This window comes from Chelonia mydas, chromosome 7 (assembly GCF_015237465.2).
Source record: "Chelonia mydas isolate rCheMyd1 chromosome 7, rCheMyd1.pri.v2, whole genome shotgun sequence".
In the NCBI taxonomy this organism is placed as follows: domain Eukaryota; kingdom Metazoa; phylum Chordata; order Testudines; family Cheloniidae; genus Chelonia; species Chelonia mydas.
Genome location: NC_057853.1, coordinates 116,833,148 through 116,851,897, shown reverse-complemented (window position 1 = coordinate 116,851,897; position 18,750 = coordinate 116,833,148). Strand labels below are relative to the sequence as shown.

Genomic DNA, 18,750 nt, shown 5'->3' with positions numbered 1-18,750 from the left:
CCTGCGTGTCAGCATTTGCCGCTGTCTTGAGCAAGCATTTCAATCATGGAATGTGAATACAGTTCCTGGGTCCAAGATGAAAACCCTTCTTGTTTGACCTCATGTTCCTTTCTTTTCCCTCCCCTGTTCCTCCCAAGCTTAGCAAGCTGGTAAATGTGATCTTCAGGGGCGAGAGCAGAGCTGTCAAGGGATCAGAGTAATGGTTTGTGTGGCCTGGAAGGTTTCCTATAGCATTAATCATTACTTGATTTTTTCCTTTTCCATTGCACTGGCTGGCCTGTGCCTGAATACTAATGGCTAGGGGCCATCAACTTAGCTCTCCACAGCGTCCGTAGGACAAAACAGGTAGCTTATGAAGAGCTTTCCTTTTGAAGCCTTGCTGTTGAGGAAGAGACTGTGGCCTCCTGCCCTATATTTCCAGCGCTGCTGCTTGACCTGCCATGCAACCTTGGACCGGGCCTCAGTTTCCCCATGTGACACACTGATGTAATATACTTACCCACATCATGAGGGTGTTGGGAGGCTTAATGTCTATGAATAGTTTTGAGGTAATAGAAAGTAGGCAGAGTGCCACTGACCAGACCACATTGTTGCCTTCTCTTAATTGATAGACCCAGTTCCACTTGCATCAAGTTTAAGACTCTTGTCCATAACTACCATGCCCTGCATGGCTCCATATTGACTTGCCTACCTCTTGGGTCAGTCTTCTTTGGATTCTCCCCCCTCTCCCCACCGCAGTGCCTGGTAATTAATCTACCTGCTGAGCTGGGTCCTTTCCTATAATACTTTATTCATGTCCTCCTCCTGCTCCCACGCCTTCTCAGAAGCAGCTCCCAAGTCATGGAATGGTGTTCCGGCCACAGTGTGATGGCCCCACCACCTTCTCCTAGAGCTGCTCCTAAAGGCTCTGCACAGATCCCGAGCTAGTTAATCAGGATAGTTCTATTGAAGTCAATAGAGCTAAAGTGATTACTCAATGAAGTACACAGAAGTGAAAGTGTGTGTTTGCAGGGGCGGGGGTGGGGAGAGATAGATTTGGGGCCTTTACCTAAAACAACTCCTTTCTGTGCATCTATTCTTATGTCTTCTAGACTGTGTGCTCTCTGGGGAAGGACTGTCTCTATATGCATGTTTTATACAGCATTAAATGAATCATCTTCACTTCCCAAATCATAATTACATTTGTTCTTTGGACACAGTCACCCAAAGGACTTAATGAATTGATCTCCTTGGAGTCAGCAGCATGAGGGTCTTCTTAGACCCCCAGCCGCTCGCGAGTGTCCAGGTAGCGCTTTGTATCAAGTGTCCTTGCCAAAAAGGTGTGGCAGCCTTTTGTTTTGTCCGATAGTTTCCCATGTCTTTGTCCTCTTGGCTTTAGACCCCTGCAGTCAGTGCACAAGGAGCTGTGTCCTAAAGCTCCTGGGACACTCCAGCTGGCGTAGGGTACCACGGTGCTTCGTGCCAAGGGCATGTCTTGCATGAGCTCTGTGATCTGCGCTAGCTGTCGATTAACTTCTGGAGGAATTTGTAAGATTTGTCATGACCAAATCCGATATCGATTGGCTGCTGGCTTTCTCTCTCTGTGGGATACCACAAAAGCTGGGGTCAGCCAAGAGGCTTAAGGCTAATGACTTCCCGGGTTGAACAGAAAATGGCAGCGCATTTCATAGGAGAGGCTAGACCCTGGAACTGATTTCCTTCCTTGGCCATCATGGGCCAGATCTGCTGACATTTGGGGTATGCTGCAGGGCTCATCTATCTCCCCAGGGCTTGGATGATTTTGGGAGAGGGTATGAATGAGTTTGAATAGGCGTATGTAGTGGATAGAAGGAGAGCAGTCTGTGTGGGTGGGAAATCTTTTTCTACGCCTTGGGGGCCTAATGAATTTTTGATGTGTTTATAAGGAGTACACAGAGTTTAGACCCTGGATAGAAATGAGTGCAGTGGTTTACATAGGGGGTGGAATTCCTTCCTGACCTAATCAGGTGATCATCTGATGAGGATGGCAAACCCGTTTAACTTTAATATCCAGGATACCGTAGCCTAGGCTGACATTTCCATTCTGTGCCCTTCTTTTGAGCTGCTTATAAAGTTTTTGGACCATGAGCTCCTGGGCAGGAATTTCTCACGTGTGCCTATGCTCCTATTACAGATGCCCACTATATAACCTGTCGGATCCAGGAGTGCTCGGAGACTACCAGAAGCGGACCATTTTTGCGCTCCATCGACACCAACTCGCTTGTTGTCCAGGATGAATATGTCTTTATTCAGGTACAGTGACACACTATCTGGGGGAGGTGGGGCATGGCGTGGCAGGCTGGGGCTAGGTAGATGCTGCACTATAGAGCATGTTTTCTTCTTCCCGGAGGGAGGAAGGATAGTTTTGAGGTAAGGCACGGGACTGGAAATCAAAAGGCCTGGGAACAATACCTGACTGCCACAGACTTACTGCCTGGCCTTGGGTAAGTTGACTGATCTCTCAGTGCTTTAGCTTCCTTATCTGATATGATGATTCTTACCCACCTTACAGGGCAGATTGTAATTCCTCAAATGGAAGCCACTGTGGAGGTGCAGACTGTTGTTATGGTTGTCTGGAAAATGCCACGGAGCACCTGTTAGCAAACCATAGCCTTGATCGCGAGAGCAGAGAAGCAGTGTCCAGTGAAGACAATGTTGAGTGAGCGGCCGTTGAGGAAAATAGAAGAGTTGATCCAGGCTTGGCAGTCAGACAAGGAGGCAGAAAGCTAATGGGTCAGACAGGAGATCAGCTTGGAAGGCAAAGTTACTAGAGAGGAAGGCAGGGGGATTTGGGAAGAGAGGAAGATATAAGGCAGAATCAAAGGGAAAGGAGGTTGTGGGAGGTGGGGGACGGATGACCACTCTGTAGATGGGGAGGGGAGAATATGAAGGAGGAAACTGCCCGAGAAGGCGAGGGGCTGGATGGAACAGCCCAACTGCTCCCCATCATATTCCTTGGGGACAAATCAAGGGTGTTTGTGAGAGAATGGCCACCCTATGAGAGAGAAGCTGCAGAGAAAGTTTCACCCAGGAGGAGACCAGGATCCAGGTTTTTGTGAATGGGAGAGGATTGAGCAATGAAGACATTGAGTTTGGTGGTGATCTTAGAGTTCAAAGCCAAAAGGGACGACCAGATCATCTGGCTGATCTCCGGCATAACGCAGGCCTTCATCACCACGCAGCCACTCTCACGCCCATGCCACCAACCAGAATTAGACCATAGTACTACAGCCCTCGGGAGGCTCCACTATGGTGTGCCACAAGCAGAGAACAGGAGGTACCCAGGTGCAGCAGCACCCGAGAGCCCTGCAATGGCAGAGAAATGATTTGGTGAGAGATGGTCCCAGATGATCCAAGCAAGTCTTGACAGAGATGATGCTGATGTTGGGGGGGGGGGGGAATGGGAGTGGATAGCAAAGAAAGAGGCTTGGCCCTTCAAGAGCTCTCTATTTTTGCAGAGCTGGTGGGCTTTTTGTTCTTTTGTTTTCTTTCCACAGAAAAATTATGCAAAATCGCTTCTTCCATTGGGAAAAAAAAGGCTTTTCTAGGTGACTGTTTAACTGGGGAGATCACTAGCTCCGTGCCAGGGGCGGGGTAGAGCTCCTTTGATGTAATTAGCACTTCTGCCTCTAGAAAATATACTAGCAAATCTTAGTAACCTATGTGTCTGCAACTGGAGACACCCATACATATGTTGGTAAACATCTACTGTACACCAGACCTCTGAGAGAGCCTGCATTACATTGGCTTTTTATCTCGGCAGCCTAGAGAGTTCCCAGGCTTTTGTGTCCCTTTATGGCTTACAGCACACCTGATAAGAGTTTATCATTCCATAGCTCTCCACTGCACTAGAACAAGGCATGGGATGTTGAACTGTTTGTATGGGTGTTGGGGAACCCTGCATGGTGTGAGCCTCTGTCTGCCTTAAATTGGCAACCAATGGAAATGGAGTGCTTGGGGCTCAAATTAATAGTCACTAATTACTCCAAGTAAAAATATTTGGCAACACTTTAAATGAGGTGTCTTAAATGTACTTCACTCTGCATTTCATTTAGACTTAATTGGCAGATTTTTTTAATATTATTTTGAACGTTAAATAACTTACAAATTACCATTTAAGACCGTGTTGAGCTTTAACAGCTGCATTAGAGATCTGTGCACAGGCTTTGATTCTGATCTCACTCTACCCCCAGAATGAATCTGGAGATATAGATGTCAGCTAGTGTATACATCTATCTAGATATCCACCAGTGTATATCCAGTTTAACTGAGTTCATCATGAGGCTAACAAGGTCAGATCCGCAGCAGAAGTAAAGCTGTGTGGCTCAGTTTACCTCCAAACAAAGCTAATCAGATGTTAGGGTGCATAATAAGGAAAATAATATGGGGAAATATTACAATGAGTGGGTAGCCCTCCTCTGGAATGCTACGTGCAGTAGTGACCACCTTAAAAAGTTTTTGCAGAATTAGAAGAGATGCAGAGAAGGGGGATGAGAATGATTAGAGGTTTGGAAAATTTTAATATGAAGAGAGATTGAAATAATTGGGATTGTTTCACATGGCAAGAAGATGAATACGAGAGGACACAATAAACATATATTATGATTGACTCAATTAAAGAAGGAATGGCCACATTCCGGTTGTCATTCATATGAATGATAATACTAGGTAATACCTAGTCCTGCCATGAGTGCAGGGGACTGGACTAGATGACCTCTCGAGGTCCCTTCGAGACCTATGATTCTATGAATTAAACTCATCGCACGTTGAATAGCTATCAGGTTGATCTGTTATTTCTAAGGTGCCTAGCACAGTCATGTCTGAGCTTGGACAATAATGCATAAGTTACATATTTAAGACAAAATCCCACCCTCAGTTACACCTGTCGAATCTCATTTAAATTAATGAGTTTACTGTACTGTTGCTGAAGCCGGAACTGGGTCTGTATTGTATGACTGCGAACATCATCTAAAAATTGCCCTTTGCAAAAAAAATGCCATTTGCAAAAATAACCCCAAAATATATTATTATTTTAACATGCTTTCGAATAACTACTTTCAAGGGGGTCTGTGAGTCATTCAGCTGCAACATCACCATTAAAATCGGTGTAATTTTTTCCACTACATTTTCATCAAGTAGTTTTCTCTGGTTTCAGAGTGGTAGCCGTGTTAGTCTGTATCAGCAAAAAAAACGAGGAGTCCTTGTGGCACCTTAGAGACGAACAAATTTATTTGAGCATAAGCTTTTGTGGGCTAAAGCCCTCTTCATCAGATGCATGCAGTGGAAAACACAGTAGGAAGATATATATAGAGAGAGAGAGAACATGAAAAAATGGGTGTTGCCATACCAACTCTAATGAGACTAATTGATTAAGGTGGGCTATTATCAGCAGGAGAAAAAAAAGCTTTGGTAGTGATAAACAGGATGGCCCATAGTTTTCTCTGTAGTTGTAGTGCACTGCCCATCCTGCGTGAGTCTGCTTGTGACCAAACTGGTTTCACTTTCTGAATCCAGCCTTGGAGCTGATCCACAGCTGCCTATCAGATGTGGATTGCTGATAATTACTTGAGCTGCTGCTGTATTCTCCTGGGTAAAGTTTACATTGTAAACTCTTTTGGGCGGGGACAGTCTTTTTGTTATACCTGTGCACGGTGCCTAGCAGAATGGGCCCTGATCCCTGTTTCAGATCTCTGGGGATTTACACATTACAGAGCTGGTTGGAAATGTGTTTTATTTCCAGGGAAACATTCTGAAGGTAGCTATTCATTTTCCTCTCTGTTTTTCAGAGACTTTTTCAGGTGGTCAAGAACCAAAGTTTTCAGTTTTCCAAAAACTGAAACATGTTTGTTCTTTCAGTAAAGCCCCAAAAGACTTTAAAATGGAGATTTTTCTCATGACAATGTCCGCTTGGCTGAAGAGGCATTTTGGCCCCCCTCTCATCCCTCCCCCCCAAAAAAACCCTCAATGAAAAATCACCTACCCGCTATAAAGACAATAATATTAAAGTATTCTGGGATGTGTAGCCTGAAGATTCTAGTTTTCTTTGATGAAGTGCTGCTGGCATATCAGATGGGCTGCTAGTTTAGCTCATCATCTAGTTAATACCCCTGTGCTCCCACGTCTATCAAGATCTGCAGGAGCCTGGAGGGGGCGGGGTCTATTTAGAACTTTGGACCAGACCTTGGCCATTGTCTTTGAACCAACTGTAATCCGTGAGCATTGAAGGACAGAGATGGGGCAAGGCAACTGCATGCGAATTGGGTCATTTTAGGATGGTAGGGCGTGGTCTGGGTTGGATAGCCCCAAACACAATGGAGGCTAACATGGTCTGAACTCTAGTTTAGACAGGGTTCTACAGGGCAGCAGAGTGAGCAAATAGGTGGGTGTTATTTTGGATTAGAAACTAGAGATGAATCCATACCAAATCCCCAGATCCAACCCTCTCTGAACCTTGGGGAAGCTTGGCTTCTGGTCTGAACTTTGTGGCTGGTTTCCGTTCTCTCCAGTGGGCCAAACCAGCCCTTTGGAGCTGAACACCTTCCACTGTGAGAAGAACTTGGATCGACCCTCCCGCCTCAATCCTCGATCAGTAGGGATTGCTATTTGCCTCAGGATCTGCTTCATTTCCACTTCAGATTGGAAGCTCCCTGCACCATTAACCAAAGGGACACATGATGGAGACCAATAAATAATCATTATCCCAGCTCTTTTTAAAGAGCTGGACCATAGACTCCCTTTCCTCCTGCAGCCCATGTGGCATATTTATTCAGCTGCTCAGGAGCGTTCAGGATGTAATTCTAACGAGGGCTGTGTGGCTAGCCCCGAAGTGCACAGACACTGCCTAGTTAATTGTTAATATCTATCATTCTGTCTCTCTCATTCCTCCTCATATCTGGGCACCTTCTGTGGTATTCCATTTGTTATTCAGTTTCCTGAGCACCTTTAAAACTGGGCTTTTCTCTCTCGACTCCGGTTTCCCGCAAATCAAGTGATTCTCGGATCAGTGGCTGCTCTGAGCACCTGTGTTCACCTACCGGATCAGCGACTCCCTCTAATCAATCGCTGTTGCTGTGATAGCAGCGTGACTGGAGAACCGCTGCTGTATTGACTGCTCTTGTTGCAGATGGTGATGATAAGGGAGCTAAGACAGAGATGTTAGGGGCAGGGGGGCAATTTGACTGTGGCTTGCATTCTTCCTGATTCAGACTGTGTCTGTGGTATTATCATGTGTGAGCAGGGAGCAGTCACTTTGTCATTAGCAGCCTGGCTGTACGGTGGTGTGAGAGCAAAGTGCTCTGTCAACTGGTGTTCTTCTAGATGACTGGATTCTGGGAAATTTAGGGCAAAATTCTCCTCCCCTATCTGCACCACCAGTCATTTGTCTAGAAGGATGGTGGTTAGGGTCCTAGCCTAGGATTTGAGAGACCTGGGTTCAATTCTCTGCTCTGCCACATAAGAACAGCTATGCTGGGTCAGACCAAAGGTCCATCTAGCCCAGTATCCTGTCTTCTGACAGTGGCCAATGCCAGGTGCTTCAGAGAGACTGAACAGAACAGGTAATCATCAAGCGATCCATCCCTGTCGTCCATTCCCATCTTGTGGCAAACAGAGGCTAGGGACACCATCCCTGCCCATACTTCCTGCACATACTAAGTGGGGAAGTCACTTAGTCTCTCTCTCTGTCTCAGTTCCCTATCTTGGGGGATTAATAGCACTTCCCTGCCTCACAGAGGCGCTGTAAGCATAAACCCGTTAAAGAAGATTGTGAAGTGCTTTGAGACCTGAACTTATTTTGCAAGCAAAAGGCCTGACTTACTTAAAATAGTTTTATACCATTGCAATTCCATTGACTTACATGGAGTTACTTCCATTGGTATCAGTGAGAGCAGTTAGCCCTAGAAATTCCACAGCTGAAATTCCACGGAATTATTCCTGCCCCCAAATGAATGTGGCTCATGCACGGTGGGACCTCTGATAGCTCCTTCTGGCATAAATATTGGCTTTTTAATGACTGCCAGCATAGGAATCAAATTAATAGAGCTGGTCATAAACTTTCAGTTGAAATGTTTTTTCCTTGGAAAAGGGCTTGTTTGACTAAATGGAAATTTTAGTGAAAAATTCCAATTTTTGTCCAAAATTTGGGGGTTTCTATTGAAAACCAAAACAATTTTGTTTGTCAGATGTACAATGAAAACCTAAAAAATGTGGACAGTCTTTCAACAAAAACAAGAAGAATGCATGCTGAAACCTTTTCATGAGGGGAAAATGACCGTTTCCCAACTCGCTCTATAAATTTAACATATCAAAAATAACTAATAAAACTGGCCTATTAATATCATTGTGTGTCTTACAGGCTCTGACTTCAATTCAGGAAAGCACTTCATCACATGACTTCAACGGGACTTAAGCATGTGCTTCAAGTTAAGCATGTGCTTAATACTCTGCTGAATAGGTATGCTTTTCTGAATCTAAGCCAGTGTTATCAGGTGAGCAGACGTTTGTCCCAAGTATAATTGACACAGGCTGCACCTGTTATGTGGCTACTTGATGTCATCTCCTAGGACTGTCAATGTAACAACTTCAACAAGCAACGAATTCACTTGAAGACAAACAGGACTAGCCTTCCACCTAGGAGAGAGAGGGATTTTTTTGACCATGAAATCTCACAGTAATGAAACTAGATATGGTGGGGGTTAAACTTTTGATTTCCCCAGCTTGGATCATTCTCTCTATTTTCATGGAAGTTAAATACACCATGTTCAAATAGATATACTTTTTTCCTCCATTTTTTTTTAACTGAGAGACAAAAGGTCTTAACAGAAATCAATCCACACAATTTATTTTTAACTTCTCCCTCCTTAGCTGGGATTGATTTTTATCTTCACAATCAATGGCAAAGAGAGTGGCTTCGTGGGACAATGGAGTTCTCTTTGACTTATTGGGTCTGCTGGTCCTTGAGACTTCTATTTAAGACATTATTAAAAACTGATTATGAAACTAATAGGATGAAGACTTTTAAATGATTGACATGTTTACACCTGTTTTACTGGTGAATAATGCCTGCCACAGCTGATCTTCTGCTACACCCATTTAAAATACAAAACGAAGCTCCAATGGGGGAGACAAGAATCCTAGAGACATGCTAGTTAAAACCTTTTATAAGGCAGTGCCATAAAGGAATGTGTAGTTAGGTGCTCTCCTATTTGGTGACCCGTCTACTTTCCCCATTCCTGGAACTGTTTCATCTTTACCATGGCAAATATTATTGAATTTGGAACTCAAAGCTCAACAGCTGTAGGTAAAAATTGAGGAACTTTTCCCTTTTTTTTGGTCTTTTATTTTGTTTCTAGGGGGCTTTTTATTCCATCGTTTCTTTTATTTCTCTCTTTGTCCTCTCCCCACTCCTTCCTCGACACGTTGTCTGAGACATCAGCTGCATTTGCAGCAGGAGATGTAAAGTGCTTGGCAGACTGAAAAATGTTTCCTCTGAAAATCCTTCAAAAAGAGATTTAATATATACAATCATGTGCGTTTCGAGTCGGTTTCTGGGCAGGGAAATTGCATGGTTTCCAGCTGTAATGCTGCCTGTGTTGTCTGTTTGATATCTTGGGTGTAACTCTGTGCACGTTTACTACACAAGTTGTCATTAAAAAGTCGAGTATTTTACCCCTATATACTGCATAGATGTATCTGAGCTACCACAGTATATCTTATTCAAAGCAGAGAGGACAGCATCTCGGGTAATGTGACTGTGTGCTAACTTCAGTTACCTGACTGACTGCTGTAGGAGGCTGCTCAGAACCTAGAAACATTAAGCCCTTTATGTGTCTACCCTATAGAATCATAGGATATCAAGGTTGGAAGAAGACCTCAGGAAGTCATCTGGTCCAACCTCCTGCTCAAAACAGGACCAACCCCAACTAAATCATCCCAGTCAGGGCTTTGTCAGGCCAGGCCTCAAAAACCTAGACAGATACGTAGCTAATGTATAGCATATATAGACACCTACATGCCATGAAAACACAATTCCATACTAAAGTAGGCAACATAGCAACCTGTAGGCTTAATAGGGCATGATCCTACTATGCTACATTTCCAAATTCAATACAGAGAATGCTGTGGCATTCTACCACTGCTTCTGCGCTTTGGGCTTCTGCCCTCTCATTATAGTGTAATTTCATTACTGGGAAGGGCTGGTTCCCTGTGATCAAAAAGCAAGGGGGTTCGCTGAAGGCAATAATTCTCAGTAAACAGGTGCCTAGTGCCTTATTCTAAACTACTATCCAAAGAATGACTGACAGAAGGAAGCTGGGAGTTTACTTTTATAATATAGCAGTTGTCCCCATTCACTGCACTGAAGAAAAAGAAACGATGAAAAAGTTGGGCCATAGGAAACTATCCCATTTTGGCTGGTAAAATACTAGTTTTGTGTTATGTTTAGTCAGAGGAATAGTACCTTAGACACAAATCCTCAAAGCTATTCCACTGCCTAACTCCCAGTGAAATCTTAAATACCGAAATACCTAAATGCTTAGCCTGCTGGCCAGTGCCATGTCTGGACTAGATTCTTTGTCCTTCCGAACACACTATCTGTTGGTCATTTCAGTCCCGCTTCTCTGCTAGACACGTGTCCCTTCCCCATTGTCATGAACCATCCAACTCCATGATCTGTGCAGAGGAGAGGCCAGAGTATAGAGTAGTGGGGCTGCCCTGTCATGATTGGCATGTGGAAGGTCTGGCTTAGCAGACGAGACCAGGAGTCAGGCCTAGAGGTCAAAGCAGGAGTAGGAGCCAGAAGTCGAGTCAGGGGTTCAAGCCCGAGTCAGGGATCAGGAGTCAAGCCAAGGGTCAAAGTGGAGTCAAGTCAGGAATCGGAGCTAAAGAACAGAGACAGAGTCCGAAGCAGGGAACGACCGCAGGGTCTGTTCCAGTAACAGGCCAAGTACTTCCAGGTTGCCCAGATAGCTTCCTAGAACTCCCTCCATGCTTAAATAGTGTGCTGGGGCCAATCAGAGTTTTTGGGGAGTGCTGTCAATTGGATCTTCTGTGGTTGGCATTTCCTGTGGTGCTTCGTCCCCCAACACAGTTTATAGGGGATGTATCACAGCTCTGCTGTCGCTGCAGGCTGGCAGTGTGGAAGCATCAGTCATTCCGAGTCCTGCAGACCTGGAATCTAGTCCTCCAGCTCCTTACATGCCCTAAGCTCAGGAAACAAGCCCTTAGCAAAGCAGTGTGACCGCTCCTTTGCCTGTTCTATGCCCAGCTCCAACCATTGCTTGGCTACTAGCACGTGTGTGTTCCTTCAGCATTTCTGCAAATTATCTGAGCATCGGGAAGAGGATAGACACTCCTTAGGACAGTGGTTACAAGCCAGCTTGGCGCTATGGACCTCAGGTTGTTCTAAAACGCCCCTTGTGACCACAAAGAGGGGTGGCTACTAAAGACTACAGTTGAGAACAAAATAGAGCACTGCATGCTGGGATCTCTAGTCTTTGAGGGCCACTTCTGGCTGCTTGGATCACAGTGGGACCCTGGATACTGGGCCCTGACTACCAGGCCTCTCTATTAAAACCAAAGGTAGTGGCATATTTTTTTTTCAGTCCCTAGGCTCCTGTCAAATGGCCTGTGTAATTTTTGGTTAAGTAAAGTTTCTTCTGCCTTAGGCTTAAGAAAAAGGGATGAAAAACCATTTCCTTCAATAGAGCATTAGTGTGCAGGAGTCGAGCGTTGTTCTTTTCACACCACAGAAAATTCGGAGCTGATTGGATTCCGTAGTAATTATTGCATAATTCTGTTTACGTGCATGAAAGCCTGCCAGTTGTCATCCATTTCTGATAGAGGCTATAGAACTGTCAAGTGAGTCATGATGTGTGATGGGCCAGCATATGTAATTTCTTCTTTCTATGGAAGTTTCCCATGTTCTCATATGGCTACCAAAGTAAATAAAACCAAGAGCAAACCCAGCCTACTCTAGAAACACAAGTGAGAACAGATTTGAAGAGGAGGTAGAGCCAGCCCTGGAAAGGGGAAGAGAGAACACAAGTCAGGAAAGACTGAGGTGTTTAATAGCAAACACATTTCTTCGAAGGAATCCTTTCCACTGGCCAGCATCACAATTAAACTGTAAAATAGAAATCCAGAAAATTAGATTAATGAGCCAGTCATTAGCAAAGGAGAAGGAAAAAAACAAACCCAGCTAATTCTGTGCTGAGCATGACTGATGAGCATAGAGCAAATAATTGGGTGACATTCATCAAATGTGAAATAAAAAGCAGTGTTGGTGGGAAAAGGTATAATAATCTCCTGGATTTACAATGGCAGCAAGTTTGTTTCTAGGAAAAGTAAAAGTTCATCAAAATAAATTAAATTAAATCATGCTGGAAGGGCATAACGAGTGGAGTCCCACAGGGATCAGTTCTGGGTCTGGTACTGTTCAATATCTTCATCAATGATTTAGATACTGGTATAGAGAGTACACTTATCAAGTTTGTGGACGATACCAAGCTGGGAGGGGTTGAAAGCGCTTTGGAGGACAGGATTAAAATTCAAAGTGATCTGGACAAACTGGAGAAATGGTCTGAAGTAAATAGGATGATATTCAATAAAGACTAATGCGAAGTACTGCCCTTAGGAAGGAACAATCAGTTGCACACATACAAAATGGGAAATGACTGCCTAGGAAGGAGTGCTGCAGAAAGGGATCTGGGAGTCATAGTTGACGACAAGCTTAATATGAGTCCACAGTGTAACGCTGTGGCAAAAAAAGTGAACATCCTTCTGGGATGTATTAGCCAGAGTGTTGTAAGCAAGACACAAGAAGTAATTCTTCCGCTCTACTCTGCACTGATTAGGCCTCAACTGGCGTATTGTGTCCAGTTCTGGGTGCCACATTTCAGGAAGGATGTGGACAAATTGGAGAGAGTTCTGAGAAGAGCAACAAAAATAATTAAAGGTCTAGAAAACATGACCTATGAGGGAAGATTGAAAAAAATTGGGTTTGTTTAGTCTAGAAAAGAGAAGACTGAGAGGGGACATGATAACAGTTTTCAAGTATGTAAAAGGTTGTTACAAGGAGGAGGAAGAAAATTTGTTTTTCTTAACCTCTGGGGACAGAACAAGAAGCAATGGGCTTAAATTGCAGCAAGGGAGGTTTAGGTTGGACATTAGGAAAAACTTCTAACTTTCAGGGTGGTTAAGCACTGGAATAAATTGCCTAGGGAGGTTGTGGAATCTCCATCATTGGAGATTTTTAAGAACAGGTTAGACCAACACCTGTCAGGGATGGTCTAGATAATACTTAGTCCTGCCATGAGTGCAGGGGACTGGACTAGACGACCTCTCGAGGTCCCTTTCAGTTCTATGAGTCTATGAAAAGGGGCCTCCCTAAATTCATTCCCTCCCACCCTACCAGACTTCATGAATGCTGATCATTTTGGGGACTCTATTAGCATGGGTATAAATCATGCAAAAATCAGGTCCCAGCTGAGATAAGCTTTATATAGCTCTTGCCGGTGGAGATGGCAGGAGACTTCCCATTAGTTGGCTTTGTAGGGCTGCTACCTACAGACCACAGTGGGCTCTAGTTCAAGTTTTCACCAAAATGCAGCATCAGATACAAAATTCAAAAGGAGTCTAGCTCATGCAGAGGGAACTACCCTAGTTGTTCAAGCCTCAGTTTTGCATCTGGTCATCAGTTATTGTGGCAGATACCCTAGTGAATAATTATTATTATATTTTGCACCTGCATAGCATTGATCTGAAGACCTTAAAGTGCTCACAAGCGCTGATTGAGCCTCACAACCCCCCATGAGGTACATACATATTGTTATCCTCATTTCAAAACACCTTAATTACTTGCTTATGCTGCGTCACAGCTGTTCAGAAGAGCTGGGAATTGAACCAAGAAGTCCTGACTAGTGGTCCCCCTGTTTCGGAGTGCATTCATTCCCTTTGTTCTGTGCTCCGTGGTCACTAGCTGGTGTTATAATCCTAGGCCAGACCCTCAGATGGTGTAACTTGATTTACTTCAGTGGGACTATGCTGATTTACACCAGTTGGGGATCTGGCTCACGCGGTAGAAGGCAGCAGCACGAGAAAGGATAGGAGGAGAAAGTCTACTGTGGCCTGAGGAATAATGAGAAAGACTGTATTAGGTTGGCTGTATGTAGTTGATACAAGATGAGCTTATAGTTAGTATAGGTCTGAATTTTGCTTCTAAAATACAAATTGAGAGTTGAGTGAAGACCCACCCTGCTTTCTCCAGGGTAATCCTTGTTGTGAGGGGGTGATGGCCAGACAGCAAGGTTGTCCTCCTGAAATAACCCTCACAGCATTTGCACCATCATCACATCAAGAGGTTATGCCCTGGAGATGTTACTTGACCACTCTTGAGTTTATCTGGAATGACCAGTGTCTATTACTAAATCTGCCAATGGCCTTGGGGAATTCATAGAATTTACGACCAGAAGGGACAAAGACTGTCTAGTCTGACCTTCTCTCTCTCCCAGGCCATTAAACACCAGCCAGTCACCCCCATACCAAGCCCAGCAGCCAGAGTTAGACCAACATATCCCCAGGAGATTAAACTATTAAGTGCTACAGGCAGAGAACAGGTGCCACTGAGGTGCACCAGTGCCCACATCACTTTACTGCTCTGGGTCTGTGTTTACCCTCCCATATCTTCTGTCTCTTGTCTGTCTCTCACTATGTGTTTGCACAGCGATCATTCTTTTGTCTTGGTTTGGGCCTCTAGGTACCAGGATATTATTAATAACAACAACAAACACTTAAAGGGAAGAATTCTACTTAGCTGTGTTTTGCTGTATTTCCAACTTATTTTCTTAAGTTGTCAATGGAAACGCCTCGTCCTGAGGTGATCAGATAACAAATTCATGATGCATGCAACTAGTATTACCAGGACCTTTGAGTGGCAGCTCTTCTAGGGGAAAATGCCACTGTCTACAGATGATATCATTGCTGAGATTATAATTGATGCTATAGCAATGTACTGTATAAGTCCATTCTGAAATATCACTGCCAGATATGAAGAAAAATTACCTGTGGGAGAATCTATGTCCTTTCTGTTTGCTTACTGGAAACTTAAAAAGCCAGTAAATCATGTTTTGTGTAATAAAAGGAGTGTTGTGTATTGTTTTATCTAAAAATCTGTAAGCTTGCCGAAGCATCAGAGAATGGAAATTGCACCAGTCGGAGACGTGGCATCGTCAGCCCTGGACTAGTGCCAAAAAGAACCTTCCCCGGAAGACTGAGGGATTAATGACAGTATAAAATCCAGTATCTCACAAATGATCAGGGGCTAGGCACGAATGTAACATAAGATTGGAAAGCTGAGACTCTTACTTCTCATCAGTGTATGGCATTTATACCTAGCCTTGACAGATAGTGAGCATTCAGTCCATAAGATCACATCATTCTGATTACTTTCATCTCTCCCCCCACCCCCCGACCTTATCTCAAAGGCAATGTTATTTCCGAGAAACCACTCTTTTAGCTATATCAAGCATCTGTAAGCTTTGAACCCAGTTTCCAGATGCATGAATTCTTTTACCGTCTTGTTTATTATTTGCATGATAGCAGTGCCCTCTGGCAGCATTGCAGATTGCTCCAAGATCATGGAGCTATTCTGCTAGGCACTGCCCAGATCCACAAGATGTTTTCTGGAGGTGCGACTGCAGCACAAGTAGACATACCGGAGCTAGCTCGAGTAACAAGAGCAGCGAAGCTGTGGCGGTAGGGTGGCTGCATGGGCTGCTGGCCCTGCCTGTCCAGGACGCGGGGTACATACTTGCTCTACCTAGATCAAAGCTAGCTCAGTTAGGTCTCCATGTGCTGCCATTGTGCCTCCTGATTACAATGTAGGCATGCCTATAGTAAGACCTTGTCTACACGAGAACTTACTTCGGTATAACTTTCGTCACTCAGGGGTGTGAATAATCCCTCCGCCCGCCCCGAGTGACGTAAATTATCCCAACCTAAACGCTGGTGTAGACAGCGCTATGTTGGTGGGCGAGCTTCTCCTGCTGACATAGCGACCGCCTCTCATGGGAAGTGGAGTGATTAACTCTAGAGGAGAGCTCTCTCCTGTAGGCTTAGACCGTCTTCACCAGAAGGGCTCCCGGGGCACAGCTGCTGCGGGGCACTTGCCGTGTAGATGTAGCCTTAGAAGAGAGTCCGTGTCTCAAAGAGCTCACCGTGCAAATAGACAAGAGCAGCAGGTATTACTACCTCCACTTTACCGGGGGAACTGAGGCATGGAGAGATTAAGTGATATGTCCAAGGTCCCACAGGAGTCTGTGGTAGAGAACCTGGATTATGTCCTTGGGCCCAGTCCTTCACTACCAAACTCTCCTACCCCTCATTCATGGCCGGCAGCATATCCGTTGTTAAAATCATGTCAGAATTGAAGTGTGGGGAAACTAGATGAAATTTGGAATAACGTGATTTTAGTAAGTCAGATCTCAGGCCTTCCGGGTCTGGAAATGCTATACAAATGTTTGCAGCCCCAATAGGCATCTCTGAGCTGAAAGACAAGCGACTGAGCCCTGCTGGGGAGTGTCAGCATGGTGTGTATTCAGAGGGGTATTCAGTGTCTGTCTTTTGTCTTTATACAGGTGACGGCTGGTGGAAGAGCGAATTACTATGTGTCGTACAAAAGGGAACCCTTCGCTCAAATTAAATTGCCCAAATACTCACTACCAAAGGTAAATGAACCTGTTATCAACATAGTCTTGAGATGTGCAGCATCTTAAACAGCGCAGTGGAGGAGCTGTGGTTTGTTTGTGACATGGACCAGAGCTACAGGGGAATTCACTTCTGCTGATTGCCATTTGCGATGCTCACTCAGGTTTTGAGGATCGACCCAAAAGCTAGTCCCCAAAAGTACATGCTGGTGTGTTTGCCCCTCACTTACATTGACCGATAGGGCTCTGGGAAAAAAGGAACAGGGTGTGAACATTTCCTTGCCTTTCGGTGATACTTAGAAAGGCAGGGAGGAATACACTGAAGTGAATTCACCCACTTGAACTCAGAGAATGTTACAGCTAGTGGTGAGTGCCAGTTAGAGCCAATTATAACCTGACCAGCCTGCATCTAACACCTCTCACAAGTCTTGCTCTGTTCTCCTAAGGTGGAGATTTTGCCTCTTGCACATGCCTTATGACGCTCTGTGTTTCATGGGCCGTACCTAAGACATTTAGAAAGCATGACCCCTGAGGAGAGAATGGGGCATATTTAGTCTTGAAAGAGAAGTCTGAGGGGAAACAGGCTAACAGGCTTCAAATATGTAATAAGTTATTATAAAGAGGATGGTGATCGATTGTTTTCCATGTCTGCTGAAGGTATGGCAAGAAGTAATCAGCTTGATCTGCAGCAAGGGAGATTTAGGTTAGATATTAGGACAAACTTCCTACGTCTAAGGGTAGTTAAGGCCTGGAACAGGTTACCTAGGGAGGTTGTGGAATCCCCATCATTAGAGGGTGTTAAGAACAGGCTCGACAAACACTGGTCAGGGATGGTTTTCGTCCTGCCTCAGCATGGGGGGAAGGACTAGATGACCTCCTGAGGTCCCTTCCAGCCCTACATTCATTTCTATGATTCTATAATATAAGAGCAGAGAGGGACAGTGGGAGAGGCCAGAATACCATGTACTTCAGCAATCCCCAGCAGGTGTGTGGTCCCTGAGGGAACACAGCCATCTAGTGCAATGTAGAGCACCATTAGGGTATGTCTACCCTACAAGGCAGGGCTGTGATCAGCTCACATTCACTACTCATAGAAACTCGATGAGAACTAGCATGAGTGTAAAGAGGGGTGTCGCTGCGACAGGACAGCCAGCAGTGTCATGGCTTAGCTGCGTAGAGTACGACTGTTCTTGGAACGACTGGGTATCTACTTGCTGTCACGGCGCATTCTACCGTGGCTACGCTACTGTTTGTACTTAACGCTCTGTGTGCAAGCTGAGGAGTCACGCCCCTACTTTGTAGTGTAGACGTCCCCTTAGTCCCCTTTTTATCTGTGCCTGGAACGGGGCAAGGACTCAAGGAGGTATGATTGGCTCCCTAAGAGCCTCCAGCCCCTCTACAAAGGAAGCTGTGTATAAGATAATCTCGCCCTTGGAATGCTTAGAGCACACAGACCCGCTGCATGGCTGATAGTCACTGCTCAGGAGATGCCTAGAACTGAAGAGCTAGGGGTGGCATTGTATGTCAGGGAAGCTGGTGGTTCTGGTAGCAGCACTGTTCCTGGATGGGCCCTGCCAGCTCTTTCACCAGCACTAAATGCATCCAATCAGTCCTCGGGGTGTAATAGGATTCTTTCGTGCACCGTTTGCTGGGACGGGCTGACAGATTAGGAAGTGCACTCTTGGTCCTGGGGCAGAAAGGGCACATGCCTCATCTCAGCAGCAGCGGAGGATTTGCTCCTTGTCTGCCGCATACTGAATCTGAACAAACCCACACTGGACTCCACACTAGATCCAACCACGGGACGCTGTGTTTGCCTGCCATCACCATGCAAACGTATTTTCTCATGGCTGTTCTTCAGTAGATTGGAACAAACAGTTTCTGGAGACAGCTGTCCCATCGCTGGGATGCCCCATTAAAAACTGGGAACCATCCAGCTCTCTATCCTAGAGCAGCAGCGTCTCAGCGGCCACTTTATGGATTGCCGTCAGAAGATGCCCCATGCTATGACAGGAGGCATGAGACAGTAGCT

The 18,750-nt window shown here is 45.0% G+C and overlaps 1 protein-coding gene across 1 annotated transcript in view; it reads left to right on the top strand.

Annotated features, from left to right (window-relative positions):
- Window positions 1-18,750, top strand: part of SORCS3 (sortilin related VPS10 domain containing receptor 3) — a 501,281-nt gene that overhangs the window by 375,807 nt on the left and 106,724 nt on the right. The window contains exons 7-8 of the mRNA XM_037905076.2: window positions 2,153-2,271; window positions 16,650-16,739. Of these exons, the coding sequence (XP_037761004.1) occupies window positions 2,153-2,271; window positions 16,650-16,739 (209 nt within the window). The remainder of the gene's footprint in view (window positions 1-2,152; window positions 2,272-16,649; window positions 16,740-18,750) is intronic.